The 18,789-nt window shown below is 41.5% G+C and overlaps 1 protein-coding gene across 4 annotated transcripts in view; it reads right to left on the bottom strand.

Annotated features, from left to right (window-relative positions):
* SEMA5A (semaphorin 5A) overlaps positions 1-18,789 on the bottom strand; it is a 392,963-nt gene that overhangs the window by 83,255 nt on the left and 290,919 nt on the right. For all 4 annotated transcript variants that reach the window (XM_079793136.1, XM_079793135.1, XM_079793138.1 and 1 more), the window contains 3 exons: positions 17,517-17,802; positions 14,536-14,671; positions 8,653-8,857 (listed from right to left, as the gene is read on the bottom strand). In XM_079793136.1, the coding sequence (XP_079649262.1) occupies positions 8,653-8,857; positions 14,536-14,671; positions 17,517-17,802 (627 nt within the window). The remainder of the gene's footprint in view (positions 1-8,652; positions 8,858-14,535; positions 14,672-17,516; positions 17,803-18,789) is intronic.

The following is an 18,789-nucleotide window of genomic DNA, read 5'->3' as shown; positions in this document are numbered from 1 at the left end:
ACACAATTTAATCCATAACATCAGATTTTCCTACATTGTCATTATTCACTGAAAATTATGCTATCATTAAACTCAACATTCATTAAATGTTATCAAGTAAGCATTAAAACTACATAATGTTTCCTAGCAGCCTATGGGAACACCTTATATAAATAGGCACATACAAAATACGTCCAAATTGGTTTGGATTTCCAATTTCCATGGAGGACAGAATTTGGAGTGCCATAAACAATCTTTCCAGTATAGTATTTTCACAATGTAATGCTTGCTTGGAACACTTAGACAGTTGCAAATTGATTATAAATACTGAGGGAGATAATTGTTAGTAATGGCAATAGGAAATGTATTACTGTAGTTTTGGTGCCCAAAAGGACCTCCACAGTGTTTCCCAAGTCTTATGTACTTAGTCCAAGGGGATGTTGAGGTCTGTCGTCACTCAGCAGAATCTCCCTCTCTTCAGAAAGGGGGCTGAAAGGCCTGAGGAGAATTAGCTACTGGAAGAAACTGCACACAGAGATAAAGGTAGGAGTGGGATTTCACTTTTTGTGGAGCCAGTTGCCATTTGTTACTATGACAGAAGCAAGTTCTAGACTACATAGGAGATTGTCTATTTGTTTTTTCTACGTGATCATTTTGGAAGCATTAATGGTATCTGGATTTTAATAATGATTAGTAGGAACTAGTAAGAATGTTGTGTTGTGTATTAAAAATATAGTTGGAAGAGAAGAATGCGAGGGTAGGACAGAGCCACAAAACTAAGTGGAAGACAACAGGCATGAGTTTGGGCTACCATCTACATCAATGAGGCACCTTCTTTCTCTTCTCTGACCCCTTGTGACCCTCAAAACCTCACCTACTTGGGGACCCCTTCTCTTGCTCCATCAGATTTCCTTCTCAGTGAGATTCCCATCAATAATTGTAAACTTTATAAAAGGCAAGTCCATAAGGTCTACGCTCTACTGAAAATGCTCAAGGTGGGTCATTCCAAAAAACTCAAGTCCTTGAACATGAATTCAAGTCTCTACCTTACACCTCTTGAAAATGTAAAGACAACAGATCTCAGAAATTACTTCTTAACACGGAAACCCTCACCTACCCCATTCCCCCTTCCTGCTTTATTTTTCCCAAGCTAACATTTAATGTAATATTTTCTGTTGTTTGTTTTATCTTTCTTTAAATATACGCTTCTTGAGGGCAGAGTGTCTGTCTGTTGTGTTCACAGCCAAATCCTCTTCTGGGAATTGGACACAGAACTTCACTCTCTCCCTTCTCAGTATTACTCACCTGCCCAAACCAAAAACGATCAGGAGTCATTGTTGATCTTACCCATCCCCTCACCCTACATACTCCATAACACTTACTGCACCTGACAGCTTCTCTCCATGAAAATGCCCAAGGACAGCTTTTCTCAAAGTTTTTTTCATTATCACTATGGCAAAGAGACACTTGACTTTTTTTTTTCCTGGAACTATCCTACTACTCATGGAATTTTAATACTAGGGATTGTATATTTGTCTGTGAGGTGCCTGTATATCTATATCCATTCGCAAAAATAAGACGGTTTGTTCCTCAAGAACTAACTTTTGCCTCCTGGAGGTAGTATCACCTACTTGAGCAAGCATGTCTTATTCTACACCACTGCCTGTGTGCCAGCCATGCTGGCCACACACATCTCCTCCTGGACTTCATTTATGACTGAAATAGCCTTGACCAGACTGACATGTCACTACAATGTCTATTTATTTTTATAATTAGTGAATCTAGCAGCAAAATCACACTGATGCTGTAAAAAGAAGTTTTACCCAAATTTTTCCTGTTTCTACCCTGTGCTACCCTCCAATTCATTCTCCAGGAATAATGGATAGTAATCTTTAAAAACATTTGCTGTGTTATGTTACTTACATGATTTACAAATTTTTCAGTTTTATTATTTGACTTGATTAAAATCTGTGTTTCTCCACATGGACTAGAGAGTATATATCATCTGCCCCAGCCATGCTCTGTAGCCATGCCACTCTGCAGGCTTGAGTCAATTCTCCCTTACTGTGATGGCCTAGAAAGCGGGGATGAGGGATGAAGGCGGCAAGGACTGAGCTAATGCATATTTCAGGGTACAATCTCAGAGTTATATGAGTGAGGAAGAAAGTGAGGAGGAAAGATGGGAAGTGATGCCATGTGAGGTGTTACCATGGGGCCACTCTTTTATGCTGAGGCACAAATGGACATTTGCTTCGTTACGTGAAAGCTGCCTTGAACAGCCCATTGGGAGGAAAAGGGAAAGCAAACATATTAGTCAGTTTCTTTCCAGACTCTGCCTCTCATTGGTTGAAGCTCACCTCACATGGAATGCATCCCCCTGTATTTCTGGTTGCATCTCCCAGGCCCTTTAGCATCTCCTTGAGAAGCCAGATCCACACCAGTGGGATGCTTTCTTACCCAAGTTCAGAAGTGGCATGAGGGGACTGGCCACCAGCTAGTTAGCATCAGTTGGAATAACCTCACAGTCCTGCTGAGGAATCTATCAGCCACGGTGGCAGATGAAACACAGAAAATGGCTGAGGGTCCAAGATAACATAAGGCCAATAAAGTCTGAGGAGGTACTTAAGCCATGTTCAATTCAGAGATCTTCTCCATATGTCTGAACCTACTGTGCTCCACCAACTTTCCTAGCCCCTACCTACCATCATGTTCTATAGACACCTTAATGTTCCTTTCTTTTAAAATATATTTTTATTGATTTCAGAGAGGAAAGGAGAGGGAGAGAGAGATAGAAACATCAATGATGAGAGAGAATCATTGATTGGCTGCCTCCTGCATGCCCCCTACTGGGGATGGAGCCCGCAACCCAGGCATGTGCCCTTGACCGGAATCGAACCTGGGACCCTTCAGTCCATGGGCCAACACTCAATCCACTAAAGCCAAACCTGCTAGGGCACCTTAATGTTTCTTTATCGGAAATGAAAATGAACTATCAGCTCCCTACCCATCCTTTTTCCATGACTTTTTTTTCTGAGATATTGGTTCTGATTTTCTTCTTTGGTTAGAAATAAAATGTTTCTGTTTTTCAAGTTTGAATCACAACTGCTTTTTCCTAAATTTCCCATATGCCTTTATTTTTTGTAGGGAAAGATTAGTCTATAATAAAACTCTTGAGTCACATGTCCTTTTCCTCCAATTCACATACATATATTGCTTTACGTGAAATCTGGTAAGGAGTACTCCACTTCCTCCCGCCCCTTCTTTCTCAAAGCTTCTCCCTTTGTTTGGCTGAATCTAGCCAGTCATAAATCCTGTTTTGTGTTTGTAAAAGAGATCCCTGGAATTCTACTGCCTGAGGTTTTCATTGTGAGGAATATCTGCCTGTTCTCTTTATTCCTTGTTGAGTATAACACTCTTAATTCACATTATTTTTCTCATTATATTTTAGACTATGTTTCACAGATTTATGCAGCTGGATAGTATTCAAGGACCATCTAACTTCTTTCCATTTGGTGATATTTTTTCTCCTGAATGCCTAAATAATCCCTTGCCTCCTGAATAATTCTCTTTACCCTTGGAATTTAAAAACTTAACCTGGGTACATCTAGTGCTCATTTATTCTGAATCAATATTGTTCAAACGTGGTGTGCTTTAAATTTGCAGACTCACTTCTTCCTTTATTTCAGGGAAATCATTCCTGGAACCTTTGCCTGTTCCTGCCCAGACCACCAGTTTCTATTACAGATAATATATGACCTTTTATTTAACTTGATATATTTTAATCATTCTGCATTAGCTAGCTGAATCTTAAAGCATTTGCTTTTAAATCATGTCACAGCTCTTTTGCCAGCTCGTTAGCAATTCATACTTGCAACAACTGAAATAAGAGTAAACATGTCTGTTAGGCGCATGCCCAATAGCCGATTTGGTATCTGCATCCCAATGATGTCAGCATCTAACCCCAGAGAGCAGTAAGGTGCATTCACTAGAGAGAGATTCTAGGTCAAGAATAGCATTATTTCATCTAGAACAGCACTACCTGAATACAGTCCAGAAATGCCCAGTGTGAGGTTCACCTGGGAGCCTCTTAGAACCAGCAACTCTCTGCACTGAACCAGTATCTCCTTGGGGTTGGGCTCAGAGCCGGTAATATTACATGCTCTCCATTCTCATTCTCAAGTTGAACAAACACTGGTTTAAAAGAGCACTCTAGAAATAATAAGGGTTTGGAGTAAGGGGATAAATAGTTATAGAAAAATAAAGTCAGTGGTTAGCCCAGGGGACAGAAGGCTCAGATCTACAAGATGCGGTGCCTGAACAAGATTGAGAGAGAATATTGGGGAAGCATCAAGATGGTGCAAAAAAAGATACATGTTTAATTATAGACACACCGGAATCGAGGCAAAGTGAAAATAGAAGTAATATATTTCATCCTAGGAGTAGCCCTTAAGCCTAGTGGTATTTCTAAAGAGGCAACACAGAATTAGCACAAGCTTAGCAATGGGCAGAGCCAGAGCAACAGGACCACGGGAGAGGCAGGCAGAAGAGCCAGCAAAGGAATAGCATAGAGCGGTGCTCTGCAAAGTAAGCAAGGCGATGCCCAGACACATGCATAGTCAACACCACTGAGATTTTGTCTTTGTGGAGAGTAACCGAGGGGCTATTTGGATAGAAGACTCAGTCACTTAGAGAACTCCAGTCATAAATATTCTAAAGGAGTTAGCATTTGCCATTTTGCCTCTGGATCTGAGAAGACCTTCAAAGAAATAACATAAAAATATCAGCATGCCGAAACCGGTTTGGCTCAGTGGATAGAGCGTCGGCCTGCGGAATCAAGGGTTCCAGGTTCGATTACGGTCAAGGGCATGTACCTTGGTTGCGGGCACATCCCCAGTAGGGGGTGTGCAAGAGGCAGCTGATTGATGTTTCTCTCTCATCGATGTTTCTAGCTCTCTATCCCTCTCCCTTCCTCTCTGTAAAAAATCAATAAAATATATTAAAATATATATATATATATCAGCATGGATAATGGCCCAGATAATGTGCTTAGCCCTGGCTGGATGTCCCACAGGAGAGAGATGGAAGTAGCAAGATAACAGACCCATAACATGCCTGGGAAAGGCTGTGAGAAGAGGCGGGGTGGAGGCCAGCAGGGAAACCTGTTGGAGCTGCGGGAAGCACCAGGAACAGCACTACCAGCAGAGGTCTACTGCATGTTGACATTTAGATAATACTGACAAATACAATAATTCAACTTTCAGATGGCCATGGACAGGTTTTCTCCAATTTGTATTTATTCATGTAAAATCAAGATGGGAGAAAATAAACTTATAGCCAAACCTGGATTCCCAAACCTACATAATAAACTGATTTTATTATCAAGTTAAGGAGTACTCTAGCTCAACATTCACTGCTGTAAATGTCATGCTCATGGTTTATCAGCTGAGCATTTGTCAATTCCTGGATAAGGTCCAGCATATGCAATTGGGCTTTAAGGACCCCCAGCCATGTGAGTTCAAGATCAGCTTAAATATCAAATAAAATGATTATACAGTCATCCTCAAAGTCCAGGATAGGTTCTTGGAAACTGGGACTTTAAATGAAACTATATAAAGAAACCCTAGGGTAATGGATATAAACAAGAGTAAGTTCCTATGGCATATTTCTGGTCACAACAACATCACTAAACTTCTAAATAGAGACCCAAACATTGAAATAAATGTGAGCTATATATACATTTCAAAAAGATTAATAAAAACAAGTGAGATCATTCTTTTCTAATCTTCTGATTGTAGTTCAGGGACATATGTGGCTGAAGCTTCTTCTGGTATCTCAGGGTGCAGGAGAGACCCACCCTGAACAGGACATCCTCCCATCACAGGGCCGCTCATATACATCCACACTCAGTCAGACTGGGACAGCTGAGAAAAGCCAGTTCGTCTCATGCCTACATCTTTAGGATGTAGAACCATTGCATCTGGAGAAAACCCATGCACACTTGGGGAGAAGTGATTTTTTTGTCTCATTAACATTATAATGAAACAAAGTTGAACCAAATGACATTATTCCAGGATGTGCTAGACCTGGTATGCCTTGAATTAAGTTTACTGGGGCAAGATTTCAATAGAAAGACATTTAAACATCAGCCTTTTGAATTTTAAAAATCAGAATCTCTCATCTTTGTGATCCCTACTACTGTGAGGAGTTGTGCAGCTCTTAACAGGTTTAGTTAAAACAGATGGAAATTTTCAGATATTCTTTTAAATAGTCCATATTTATATGTCCATACTTTGGAAATAAAAAAGAAATTTATATGCTGAATCATTAAAATTGTATCTTTTAAAACTAAATTTTATTATGAATTAAAACTTGCTAAAGAAGAAATCTCCTTCTAAATGTAGTAATCAGTGTGATCAAGGATAAATGAGAAGATCCAGACCTCAGTTGAGACATGACATTTGTAATTCATAGAGGTCCTAAAGGTAGAATTACCAAGCTAGTTTAAACAAATTTAAGAGCATTCTGTGTATCTGGTCACCAGGAGATGTTTTTGTGTGTCTACCCTGAGTGTGGTTTGGAGTAGGACTCTCTTTAGGACCCAGGAATCCATGGTTATTCCCCTGCTGGAAGGGACCTTCACCCACTGCAAACTCCTCTTCCCCTTGAGTTTAACAAATACCCTGACCAGTGAGACATGGAAACTGCAGAAATATTCAATGTGTGGAATCTTCCCCCATATCCCAACCTATAACTTGAGTCAGCAACATCTTCATGTATACACCATGATTCAATTTGTAAATAGGCAGTAGAATAAAGCAGCCAAAAATAAGGTCTATAGAACAGAAAACATAACTCTGTAAGACATATTTGCTGAATGGCATATGGTGTATGGTTACAGAATCACAACTGCAAACCTGGAGACAGGATTGGACAGCCTGGAATAGCTGGACCTACAGCAGCCTGAACTAATTCCCTGGCTATAGTGTGGTAGGGAGAGATCATTCCAAACAGACTTGGGCAAGCAAGTTTCTTGAAAGCTGTACTGTTCAAAAAGCCATGGGTGTTGACCATAATTTCGTATCAGATCAATAATTTATCTAAGTTGGTCTATTTTGATTTGATTTAGAGTCTGTTCAAACATACTATATGTATTTCATTCCTGTGAGCATGTTTAAATAGTGGTAGAGCAAGTTGCTCATTGCCATGAACTAAATTTGTATGTCTTCCCCAAATTCATGTTGAATCCGTAGTCTTCAAAGCAATGTTATTTGGAAGTGGGGCTTTTAGGAGATAATTAGGTCAGGAGGGTGGAGTCCTCATGAATAGAATTAGTGCCCTTATAAGAAGAGACGAGAGAGAGATGATCTCTGTCTCTACCAGGTGAGGGCACAGAAAGAAGATGGCTTTCTATAAATCAGGAAGAGGGATCTTACCAGGAAGATCTTGGACGTCCAGCCTTCAGAACTGTGAGAAACACATTTTAGTTGTTTAAGCCACCCAGTCTATGGTATTTTGCTATGGCAGATTGAACTAAAAGATGGTCACAATTAAAGTAGAAGAAGAGTGTCGCTGGAAATCACTGGAAGCTCACAGCAGAAGCAAACATCACCTTTTTATGGCCTTGGTTATGAAAAAGGTCAGAATTCTCAGGTGGAGGCCTCAGGCTGCTCTGCACTGACTTGCCCAGGGCTGCTCAGAACTAGCCCATCTCCCATTTGCCACTCCCCATCCAGGTATCGATGAAGAACTCAACAGCCTCCTGGAGTTCCAAACTCTTCTCTGTGGCATCAATGAGAACATTTGTGAAGAAAAACTAGGAAAACTTTTGGAAATGTCCAGTTCATTAATTCTACAATCCAGCATGTGCCAAGCATCTGGAGAGCAAATAAGGATGAAAATGGCAGAAAAAGAGGTATGGTTCCTTTATACACTCTAGTGAACAAGGCAGACACTCTCATGGGGTGGTAACTCTACATTTTCTCTTAAAACAACAAAGTCTTAAAATCTCAGGCTACCAGATCAATCCTCTACCAGCCTTCACTGAACAGCTCTGGAAGCCTCAGTCAGAACAGCTGCTTCCATCTAACTTCCTCCATGCTCCTTCCCTTTCCTCCCCAGCCCCCCTCAGAATGACCTCAGAGGCACCAGTGTCCTCCTCTAGTGATCTGCTGGCCACATCCCTGCCCACAGCTGACCACTCCTGCATCTGGCCACCTGCAAGGCCAGCTCCTCCTCCTCAGTCAGCTCTCAGTTTAAATGTCACCTCCTGGGAAAAGCCAACCCCCAATGGCTACTACAGGAGCCTCCCTAGCTCTCTCTACCACATCGCTGCATCCACACCCACTGCCTAAACTTGTCATCACCTCTCTCACATTTTCCTTAGTAGTGGGCTTCTTATTGGCTGTCCCCATGAGGATGGAAGCTTCTAGGGTAATATTTCACTCAGTAATGTCCTCTAAAAAATTCCATCATCTTAAGTTACCCCAATTACACTTGCCCCAAGAAGGCTTCTTTTAAGCTAAAGAACAATAGTTAAGACATCAGACACTGTTTCTCCTATTAAAATGATGACTAATGTAGTAAAAAAAAAAAAAAAGAGAGAGAGAGAGAGAAATTAAGATTTCTCAAAGGAAGCTCAGAGGATGAGGGAGGAAGAAAAGGGAGAGCACTTACCTGTGGCCAAGTAGATGGTGTGGATGAGGGCATCCCTGCCCTGAACCAGGTCAACGGCTATGTGGGAAAAGCGGCTGTTGTCCTCCATGAAGGACGGCACTGCAGTCACGGGCTGAACCACCTCATGCATCAGGATGAACTTCTGAGCATCCTGCAGGTTCCTTTCCGTCAGGCTCACGTACATTCCCTGGTCCACCGTGCCACACTGCAAGGGACGACAGGCCGTTGCTGGACCCAGCCACCTGGAACCCAGTGATCCTGGCCACCCAGCTGAGACTGACTCGGACACTGAATAACTGAACTGTGCAAACGTGCTGGCATCTCCACTGTCCCCGAAGTCCCCACCCTAGTGTCTCTCTCATTTTAGATTTGAATTTATATTTGAGGAATCTCTCCACTTCATCATAAATGGATGAGAAGAAGTTAAAAAGAATAAACAAAGTGGAAGTCATTGCTAACTTTAATTTGAGCAGCGTATGCATAAGAACTCTTACATTGCTGGCTGAGTCACATGGGAGCTGTCTGACTAAATGCACGCTCTTATATCTGTCTGACAATCAGGTACCCAAATTGAAAATGCAGCAATCAAATACAGCACACAGATTTATTAGTTTTCTTATTGGAGCAGTGGGTCCATAAGCAAGATATGGATTCCACGGAGAGAGAATTAGGCCATTTTAATATCGTTCTCCTGGGCAACAAGAACACTGTGCTGGCTTCACTGCTTTGCACTCATCTTGCAAGCTTTTTGAAACAAAAAATATGTTTAGAGTCTAGTAAGATGAGAAATAACATGGCAAATTTACAAAAAGGGAGGGAATAAAGAGATTTTCTTTAAAAAGGTAAGGAGGGAGGGTGGTGGGGAGAGAGAAAAATGTGAAAGAAGGGAAAGAAGAAGGAAGTAAGGAAAGAGGTTTTCAGATGGAGAAAATATATAATGATGAATCTAGAATATATGGGTGTGTTGGGGGCGGGGGGGGCGGCCTAGAAATTGCTGAGAATTAAATTCAGAGCTGGGTTTTGCAGAGGCTGGCAGGTATTACGTAGGATGTTCTTTAGCAAGGATGAGATGAAAAAGCAATAGAAAAGAAAGCAAAACTTTCCTGGAACAGAGCACAGAATTAGAAAATTACCACCAACCTTTCTCATGCCTCTTATAAACTTTAAATCCTAGTTCCAATAAAGGCTGATCCTTGCCAGAACTTCATATAAATTGGTTTGATAAAAATAAACTTCCCTGTCCATACCATCTGAAACTACCTTTTATAACGTGCCATTTCTAATACCTGGTGTAATAACAGGTAAGATGGAAATTGCTTTTTAAAAAACAGATATTTATGTCGCTCCTGATAAAAATGTCCTACATGCCATAAAACAATAGGCTGATTGTAGAATTAGAGAATCTGGGAATGAAATAGATTTTGAGTCCGGTCCAACGCTTCATTTAAAGGTACATCCTTGCAGGCGCACCTCACATGCCAGACAACAGGACCACATGCGATCAGGTGAAGGGCTCAGCTTGGCCACCCAGCCGGAGCCATGGAGCCATGTGGTCTCAGGTGATACATTGCTTCCCAGCCTCTGCATCTGCCTATAAAGTCGCTAGGAAAACAGTGTGCTCACTTTACAGGTTCTGTGAGACCGACTGAGATAACCAGTGGAGAGCATTTGTAAATTAATTGTAAGTGCTTGTAAATGCCAAGGCAGGAGACGGTATGCCTGGCACAGTAACTGGTCAATGCATTTGTCTTGTAGCAGAACAGCAATTCTATGGTCCGTTGAGCTGCATTGGCCAGAGGGAAATGAATGAATAAATAAAGGAAGGAAGGAATCAATGGGCGAATACGCTAGCAGTTGCTTTTCAGCCAGGGGGACTGTGCTAGGAGATTTCACATAAACATCACATGTAGTTGTAACACTTGAAGGACAGGGTCATTACCTGTTAATTAATGTGTTGCAAAATGAAACAGCTCTACCTGATGTGGCCAGAAGTCTATCCAGGGGAGCTCTAGTCCTGAGAGTGACTTTATGTTTAGTGTTTACTCTTCCTTAAATCAATGGCAGTACTTAAGGTACAGGTGGTTGTTAGCTACCTGCCTGTTGGGTGAGGTTTTGCACGCAAGTTTTGTTTTGTATGTACAGTGTTTTCTAAAGATTGGTACCATAAAAATCTGGACAATGAACTTGAGGAGCTCTCACTGCTCATGAGGAATCAGGAGATCTGGGAGTCCTGGAGGTGTCTGGGCTGGCACTGTGTAGCAGGATCACCAACCACCCCTTGTTGCTACTCCCGGACTCATCGCCTTGTGATACTGTAATTTCTAATAAGAATAATACATTTGGGCCCTAACTGGTTTGGCTCAGTGGATAGAGAGTCGGCCTGTGGACTGAAGGGTCCCAGGTTCGATTCCGGTCAAGGGCATGCACCTTGGTTGTGGGCACATCCCCAGTAGGGGGTGTGCAGGAGGTAGCTGATCGATGTTTCTTTCTCATCAATGTTTCTAACTCTATCCTTCTCCCTTCCTCTCTGTAAAAAATCAATAAAATATATTTGTGGGGAAAAAAAAAGAATAATACATTTGGTCTTCTTCCTGTTTCTGGCACAGAGCCTAGGAATTTCCTAAGTGATGAGAGGGATAAAGGCGTCTTTTGGTATGTTAATGAGGTGATTTTTGGATAGCATCTAAGGATGTGGGCTGATTGCCAAAGGAAACAACCCTGTGATTAGAGGGCTGGAACTTTCAGTCCTCATCTGCTTGGCCACCATGGCAGGTGTACTGTCCACTTCGGCTCCATCATTTCTGATAGCTGCTAATCAAAACTGCCCAGAAAAGTCCAGTCTGTATACCACACCTGGGTACCGCTGGGTCTGGATGATGTTCTCTGTAAGGAAGTGGGTCTGGATGACTGGGGACTGCAGCCTCACACAGGGCAGGATTTTGCAGCACCACCTACAGTGGTTTCTGGTGCAACTGGTAAATAAATAGTTGTTGCTTCTTTATCCTTTTCAATTGAAAGACATCTGAATTAAATCTTGAAGGATTACGCACTGTTCTCCTAACCCATACTTCTTCCTGAACTCGAAACATGTCTCTGCTTCTCTAATTAATAGCTACTTCTAGTATGTAAGTACCGCATAAAATTCCAAATGTTGGTAGGCAAACAAGAATAAAAACATAAATAAAAAAAGCTAACCACTTCTCACTGTTGGTTATTGCAAACATAAAGCCCTTTATACATGACTAGTAGAGGGAGCCTTAGTTCAAAACCTATTCCACTTTATGCCAGCATAGAGAGTCCCAGAAATGTCAGAAAGAAAGCCTAAGCTAGCATGGCTTCAAACAAGGTAAACCAAAAGAAAACACTTGGAACATACCTGTCTTAGGAGCTATATGAAGAACCACCATAATCTGTTAACTTTAGTTTCCCACAAATCATAAATTCCACCCAAAAAAGAAAAACTCAGCTGAGCGAGCTTCCTGCCTGAAGTGAAAGCCACGTGTCCACAGTTTCATTTATTAAACTGCAGATTGGACCTACTCCCATCTCATAAATGTAAACTCTTCAGTGTGGCACTGGCTTTATAAAACCACATGCCTGTGGCCTCAGGCAGGGAGCAGACTTTCCGTGGGCTACAAATATATCCAGATAAAGGAGCTAAAAGTTACCCCCTGCCTGGAGGCGGTAAGGCTTCACAGAGTTTATTAAGTTCTGTTCTTTGGGAAGACTTTTGCAATACTAGCATCAGGAATTAAAAGTACATTCTAAATACAGTGAGGATCTTTGTAAACATTTTAACCTTCAGGATTTTGCAATGGTCTCTTCTAAAGGGAATGGTTTATTTCACCTCTGGATTTTACAAAGGGCCTTCTTAAACAGTTACATTTCATCTGGACAGGGGTGTGATTTACATACAGAGACTCAACCAAGAAGCCAAGAGTCAGTGTTAATAATTATATAAACCATGTATGTCATCAGGAAAAGTGACTACTGCAGGTTTGGTTCCCCTCGTTAGCTCATATAACCCAAAATAAGACTTTTTCTATCCAGCACTGAACTTTTTCATTAGCAAGCCTAGGATAAATAATGTAAATCTGATCCCTCAATTGCCTGATGTGTAAAGTGTGGATACAGATGCCCACCTTACCGAGTTGCTGAGATGAGAAAATAAGACAAAGTTTATAAAGCATTTGCAACATGTGACACGGAGAAGGCACCCAATAAATGGTTCCTAAGAGTCATCTTCATCATGTAAATTATGCAGTAAGCAATGCACATTAATTGATATTATAAAAATTTACTGTTAAAATATGTATGCCTGCACAGTTGTATCACTCTTTCCTCATTTTATTAATGAAAGTATGATATGGAAGATGCAAAGTAAATTGTCCAAGTAAAGCAAAAAAAATGGTGAAGCGGATGTATAACCAACCTTTTAATTCTCAATCCCTTTATTTTTAAAAAATGTAAAAACAAAAACAAAAAACAACTTTTTCAAAGAAATTAGAATTGAACAATCTTTGCCAAATTCAAAGTAAGGTGTAAAACAATTGCACGTTTCCATACCCCCAGTTTTCTCAAAGGCAAAGGTTGTATGCGTTGGGATGATAAACCAACCAGAATTTAGAGGCCTGGATATGGAACTGATTAATTAGGATAACTAATAGTCCTTTAGTGGGCAAAGGTTCGGGCTTGGCATTGAAGGACCTGAGCTGGGACCCCAGCTCAATCACTAACCCCAGTGTCCTTGTCACCCTGGAGATGTTGTCACCCTGGAGATGTTGCTAAGGGTGAGAGCGTTGCTGCCAGCATGTAACATGATGCAGCAAGGTACTAAACACACACCCACGGGGAGGAGGAGGATCCTATGACTGTTTTTGTCATAAGAGAAGCCCTCAAGGGAAGCCTACTACTATGATCTAAATGTCTATGTCTCCCCCATATTCTTATGTTGAAGCCCTAACCTCGGAGTGCCTGTCATTGGAGATGGTGCCTCTAAGGAGGTAATAAAGGTTCATAATGTCATAAGTGTGGGCCTTATCTCATAGGTTCAGCATCTCTCAAGGTGCACGGAGGAAAGGCCACAGGAGGACACAGCGAGAAGGTGGCCACCTACAGGCTAGGGAGACAGCTCTCCCCAGAAACAGAATTAGCCAGAACCTTGATCACAGACTTCCAGCCTTCAAACTGTGAGAAAAAACCTTCTTTTGGTCAAGCCATCTAGTCCGTGGTATACTCATATACCTGCTGGCTAACCAAACAAGAGTAAATCTTAATTTCTTTGGGTCTCAGCTTCCTCTGCACATTGGGAGACTGCACTGAATGGCATGCAGAGCCTCTTATTTGTTGAACGCCCTGTAATTTTAAGATTTATGAATGAATGGCCTCCATCTGCTCTCCTTTCCCCACAGCTGCCCCATGCCATACCATTTACCCAAAAAGGAAATCTCACCACATTCAGCAATTAGAGCTTCAATTCTGTTTGTGCATATCCACGGTGTGCCCTGGAGCCCATTCATAGGAGCATCATTCATTAGGGATCAGAGCTTCGGGGCAGGGTCCACCATCATTAGCACTAATTGGGGCTTGGTCTCCCAACTGCTGCATTATGATGTCCTTTTCCAGTCCAGCCTGAGGCATCACAGCCCACAAAAGCCCCTTTTTGGTCCAGGCTCCTCATATTGACAAAAGGCTCAGTTGACAAAAGGCTCAGTCCATTCACAGGAGCCGAGCCCAGGGTGGGACTGTCCAGGAGGGGCCAGGGGAGCTCACAGATGCCTGTGCTCCATCAGGGGTCTAAATTGTCCCAGCCGTCTCTACAAGGTTTCAGCTTGCTTTTAAGGGTGATGACTGATTGAGTACCCCAATGCCCCCTGAAATTACCTGGAAGTTGGGGTTGGGGTTGGGATACGGCAGCCAGGCGGAGCGTGAGTTCTCCTGGTACTTGAAGGGCCCGTTAAAGGCCTGCGAGATGGCGCTCAGGTTGAAGACACACACGGCCGACGCAGCAATGCTGTTCCTGGGACCGAGGAAGAGCAAGAAGAGGAAGGTCAGAAAGTCCCGCAGAAACCACTGTCTTCCCGAAGATGCTAGGTCACCGCCCAGGGGAAGCACCTTCTAGAGAATCTCAAGGTGCCAGCCTCTTATACCGCCCCTCCCCCCAACCCCCCAGGATGAAGAGGGGCCCATGAATGGTACACCCTGTGATTTCTTTGTGGAAGAATGAACACTTCAGTACATAAACAGGGCTATTTAGCAGTTATGGCACTTGTAATCCTGCCGGGTGGGATTAATCCACTCAGCCACAACCGAGTGACAAGGATTTTGAAGAGCTCTATGTTATGCCTTTTAAATTCTGGAGGAAAAGGACTATATTCTCCGCCAGTGGAGGCGCCTCCCAGCATCAAGCCTGGCCCCTTCCCCCTGGTCATCTGGTGACTTTAGCTGCTGCTTCTTTTTTAACCCCCAGATACTTGTGTTTATTTGTAAACCTTGCAAAAAAGAATCAACTAAAAGCATTTTGCAGAAAGTTCCTGACAGACACCCTTCATGTATTTGTTAATAATTTAAAAAGGGCGAGAGAGAAAAATTTGAGAATGCACTGACATCTTGAAGCCGTAACTTAGACTCCAAGCTCTGCAGAGACACATACCTGCTGGCCCTCAGAAATTCATGACCTTCTACTAGTGAGGAAACAGCAAAATAGTTTTTGGCTAAATAAATCTGCATTCGAGCTCATCTTTGGTTTTAAATTTTCTTGTTAAGAGTCTTAGCCAATATAAGTCGATTTATCAATTATTTTTTTCTGAATCAAAGGAAATTTCAGAGGAACTCCAAAACAGAAATATCTGCCTTCCTTCCACTTGGTTTGTTTGACATACACAGACTAGTTACCAGACACCATTTGAGAGCCTTTACCAATTCCAAGTCACTTAATTGTCCTAAGTAAGGGACAGTCACTGATAAGAAGCACTGGGCACAGTTAGGCTGATACACCTGCACAAAGGCACCCAGCTACTGAATGAGGGTACGATCAAGGATGAGACATAAGATGGAGGACAAGTGGGATACACTGTGGGATTATAGATGATATATTGGAAAGTTGTTCCCAAGACCCAGTGAGAATAAATATTCAATAGAGAAAGGAAAGATCTAGAAATTCTGCCTCTGCCAATATAGAAGCTATATATCGGCTGATTTCCAACATGATGGGTGCTTACAACACAAAACAAATGATAGTCTGAAACTTATTTTTGTGACTACCAAATTGACCACTTACCATCTTGGAATGGCCTAGGCACAGTACATATCTAACTTTTTAAATTGTTCATTTGAGCCCAGAGCCAGGGGAATGAACAGCTAACGAAGCCAAGTTCCCATTGTGTATAAAACTGATGTCAACTGAACAGCTGAACATTCACCTTGTGTAGCCTACACTATTTCTTTAAAAAGGTTTTGGAAAGCAAATCAACTTCAGAAACTATAAATTGATTTTTTAAAAAGAAACTTATCAGAGGAGGAAAATAAGCTCTGGGGTTGAAAGCCAGATTTACAATAAAGATGGTCATGGTAGGGTGGCGTTGAGTAGGGAGCCATCCATTGTAGTCTTATTTTTCTCACTTCATGTCAGAATGAAGTCACTTCATGGAGTCAATGCTTTTATCAAGTGGATGCTAACACTTCAGCTCAGCATGGAAAGATCAGAAGGGAAAGATCAACAGAAAAGTAAGATGCAGATTCATGGGCAGACGAGATGAAAAAATGAAAAGACTTAGAGGCCCAAGAGATGCTATAGGGGGATAGACTATCCCAGATCACTGAGAACTGAGAGGTTTTCCAGGATACAGGACTCTCCCCAACTCCAAAATCAGGACGATTCCAGACAAACCGAGGTGGCTGGTCATACCACCCCATTTATCAGCACTTTCAACCCATCCTGATTCAGAACGTTTATGTTGGATATAAATATTGGGCTATTGTACAAACTGTTAGGTTAACAGTATAAAATTTCAAAGGTGATCCAAACAGAACCCAGGCTGTGGAATCCTCCTGCTCACTGCCAACAGTGAGAAGGGTGGAGGCCAGTGGCAGTGTGATCTGTGATTCCTGGGCTTGGGTGTGATCTTGTTGAGTCTTATCACAGCACATCAGCTGAGAATGGGGTTGTGCTCCAGTCCACCAGAATAGAGCGAATTGAAAGATCAGAAACGTCATACACTTCATCTAGTCCAAACAGTGTCAGTTCTGAAGCTAAGAGTATCTTCCCCACAAAAGAAAAAGAAATGCTATTTTTTCAAAAGTATTTTAAAAGCATAACCATCATTTTAGAAATGCCTAGGACAGCCATCTTCTAGAGCAGTGGCTTCAAATCAACTCTGGGAAAGTAAGAATGTGCATTTCCTATATGAGCAGCGGTTTAGTCAAGAGTTACATTATCTCAACGATCAGACTTGCCAGACAGCAGTGCTTTCATTATGACAAATACATAACATGCAGATAGAAAAAACATACACACACATCTCATACATACCAGCACTTCAGAAAGTACTAAAAACACACTGGCAAGTCGGGAAGGACACATTTACAGCAGAACAATTGGATGCTACTATTACAATAAGGATAGAGAAAAACCTTTGGATTAGCTGTATTTCCCTAATACCAGTCTCAGAAGTCACAGATCTTAGCACAACATTTAATTCATACTAAAAAAAAATAAATAAATAAATAAAAAGTTTGGCTGTTATCCCAGTAAAATAAAAAAAAAATTCTTTTTAAAGCATGTTTCAACCACAAAGGTCAAAGAACAATAGACTCATTCAGAATGAGTAGAAGAGCAGGGAAAGCAATTATTTCCAGTTACGTACACATTGGTGGTAAAGATGCCGTAGATCAAATCCAGCTCGGGCAGGAAGAAGGTGCCCTGCAGCTCATTGTAGTAGAAGGGCACCTCCCCGGGGCGGGAGCAGTTCAGGCGGGCCTTCATGAAGGTGGTCCAGGTGTCCTCCAGCAGGAACCGCCCCCCCACGTCGTTCTTGCAGACCCGGGCAGCTCTGGAGAACACGGTCTTCCCACAGTCATGCTCCACAGCGTTTTCTCGGAAAAAGAAGTAGGTGAAATTCCCGATGGCATAAGATGACACGAAGTTTGGTTCTGGAAAAAATAGGAAAAAAGAAAAGTCTCAACATTGATATGCTATTTCTTTAGGTCTTGCTTGCTCATTATTTCTTCCCAGGAGGCTTGGTTTTGTGTAAACATCTTATAGAATGAATGGGGGGCCCTATGAGCATCTTACTGAGCTGTGCTACTGGGTGGAACTCTGAGCACAGGTTCTGCATGATAAGAAATGACCGTTAATAATTCCACAGGTGAGCTTCCTGAATTAATGCAGGGTCAAGTGACCATGACAGTAATACCGTAAAAAATGGGCAGTATACTTTAAAGAAATAACCTACCTATTCCTGTATTTGTAGAAAATACAAAAGTATGTAATCTTACATAATCTTCAGAAAGAGAGAGGAAATAAGGTTAAAAAGATGAAATGTGATTCAGAATACAGGGTGAGGCAAAAGTAGGTTTACAGTTGTGAATACACAAAACACAGAGTTTATTCTTGTATTATTATTTTATTACTTTCCATATAAACAACTGTAAACCAAATTTTGCCCTACCCTGTGTAGGTGTCTAATATCATGTTTGTATAATAAGACAACAAAATTCTTGATTTTTACTAATATACACAGGTATGCCAGACATAATTTGTATGCTTTTAATAAGAAGTTAAAAAATGTTTTTCACCTTTGAAAACCGAAGCAAAAACTAAGACTATAAGGTTATGTCCTGAATTAGCTTTAGCAATTCCCATCACTTTGGTAACCACACAACTGTGAGGATTAACCCTTGTTTTCTTTTTCTGAGTTGTTGGAGCATCCATTTAGAGAAATGCAATGCACTGAGACAGAGTCATTGGCTGCACCTTTTTGGTCTCATAATTAGCTTAAAAATAGGGATTTTGAAATGACAGAAGCATGTCAAAATCTTTAGGAAGTATATAGAGTATCCACTAAATTTTACATAAAACATTGAAAGAGTGTCTTTATAGCTTGTGTTTAAGCCTATCAATAATGCAGATGATATCCT

This window comes from Cnephaeus nilssonii (genome assembly GCF_951640355.1).
Source record: "Cnephaeus nilssonii genome assembly, chromosome: 2".
Classification (NCBI taxonomy): Eukaryota; Metazoa; Chordata; class Mammalia; order Chiroptera; family Vespertilionidae; genus Cnephaeus; species Cnephaeus nilssonii.
The sequence above is the reverse complement of the archived record's forward strand: the minus strand, read 5'-3'. Positions and strand labels throughout refer to the sequence as shown.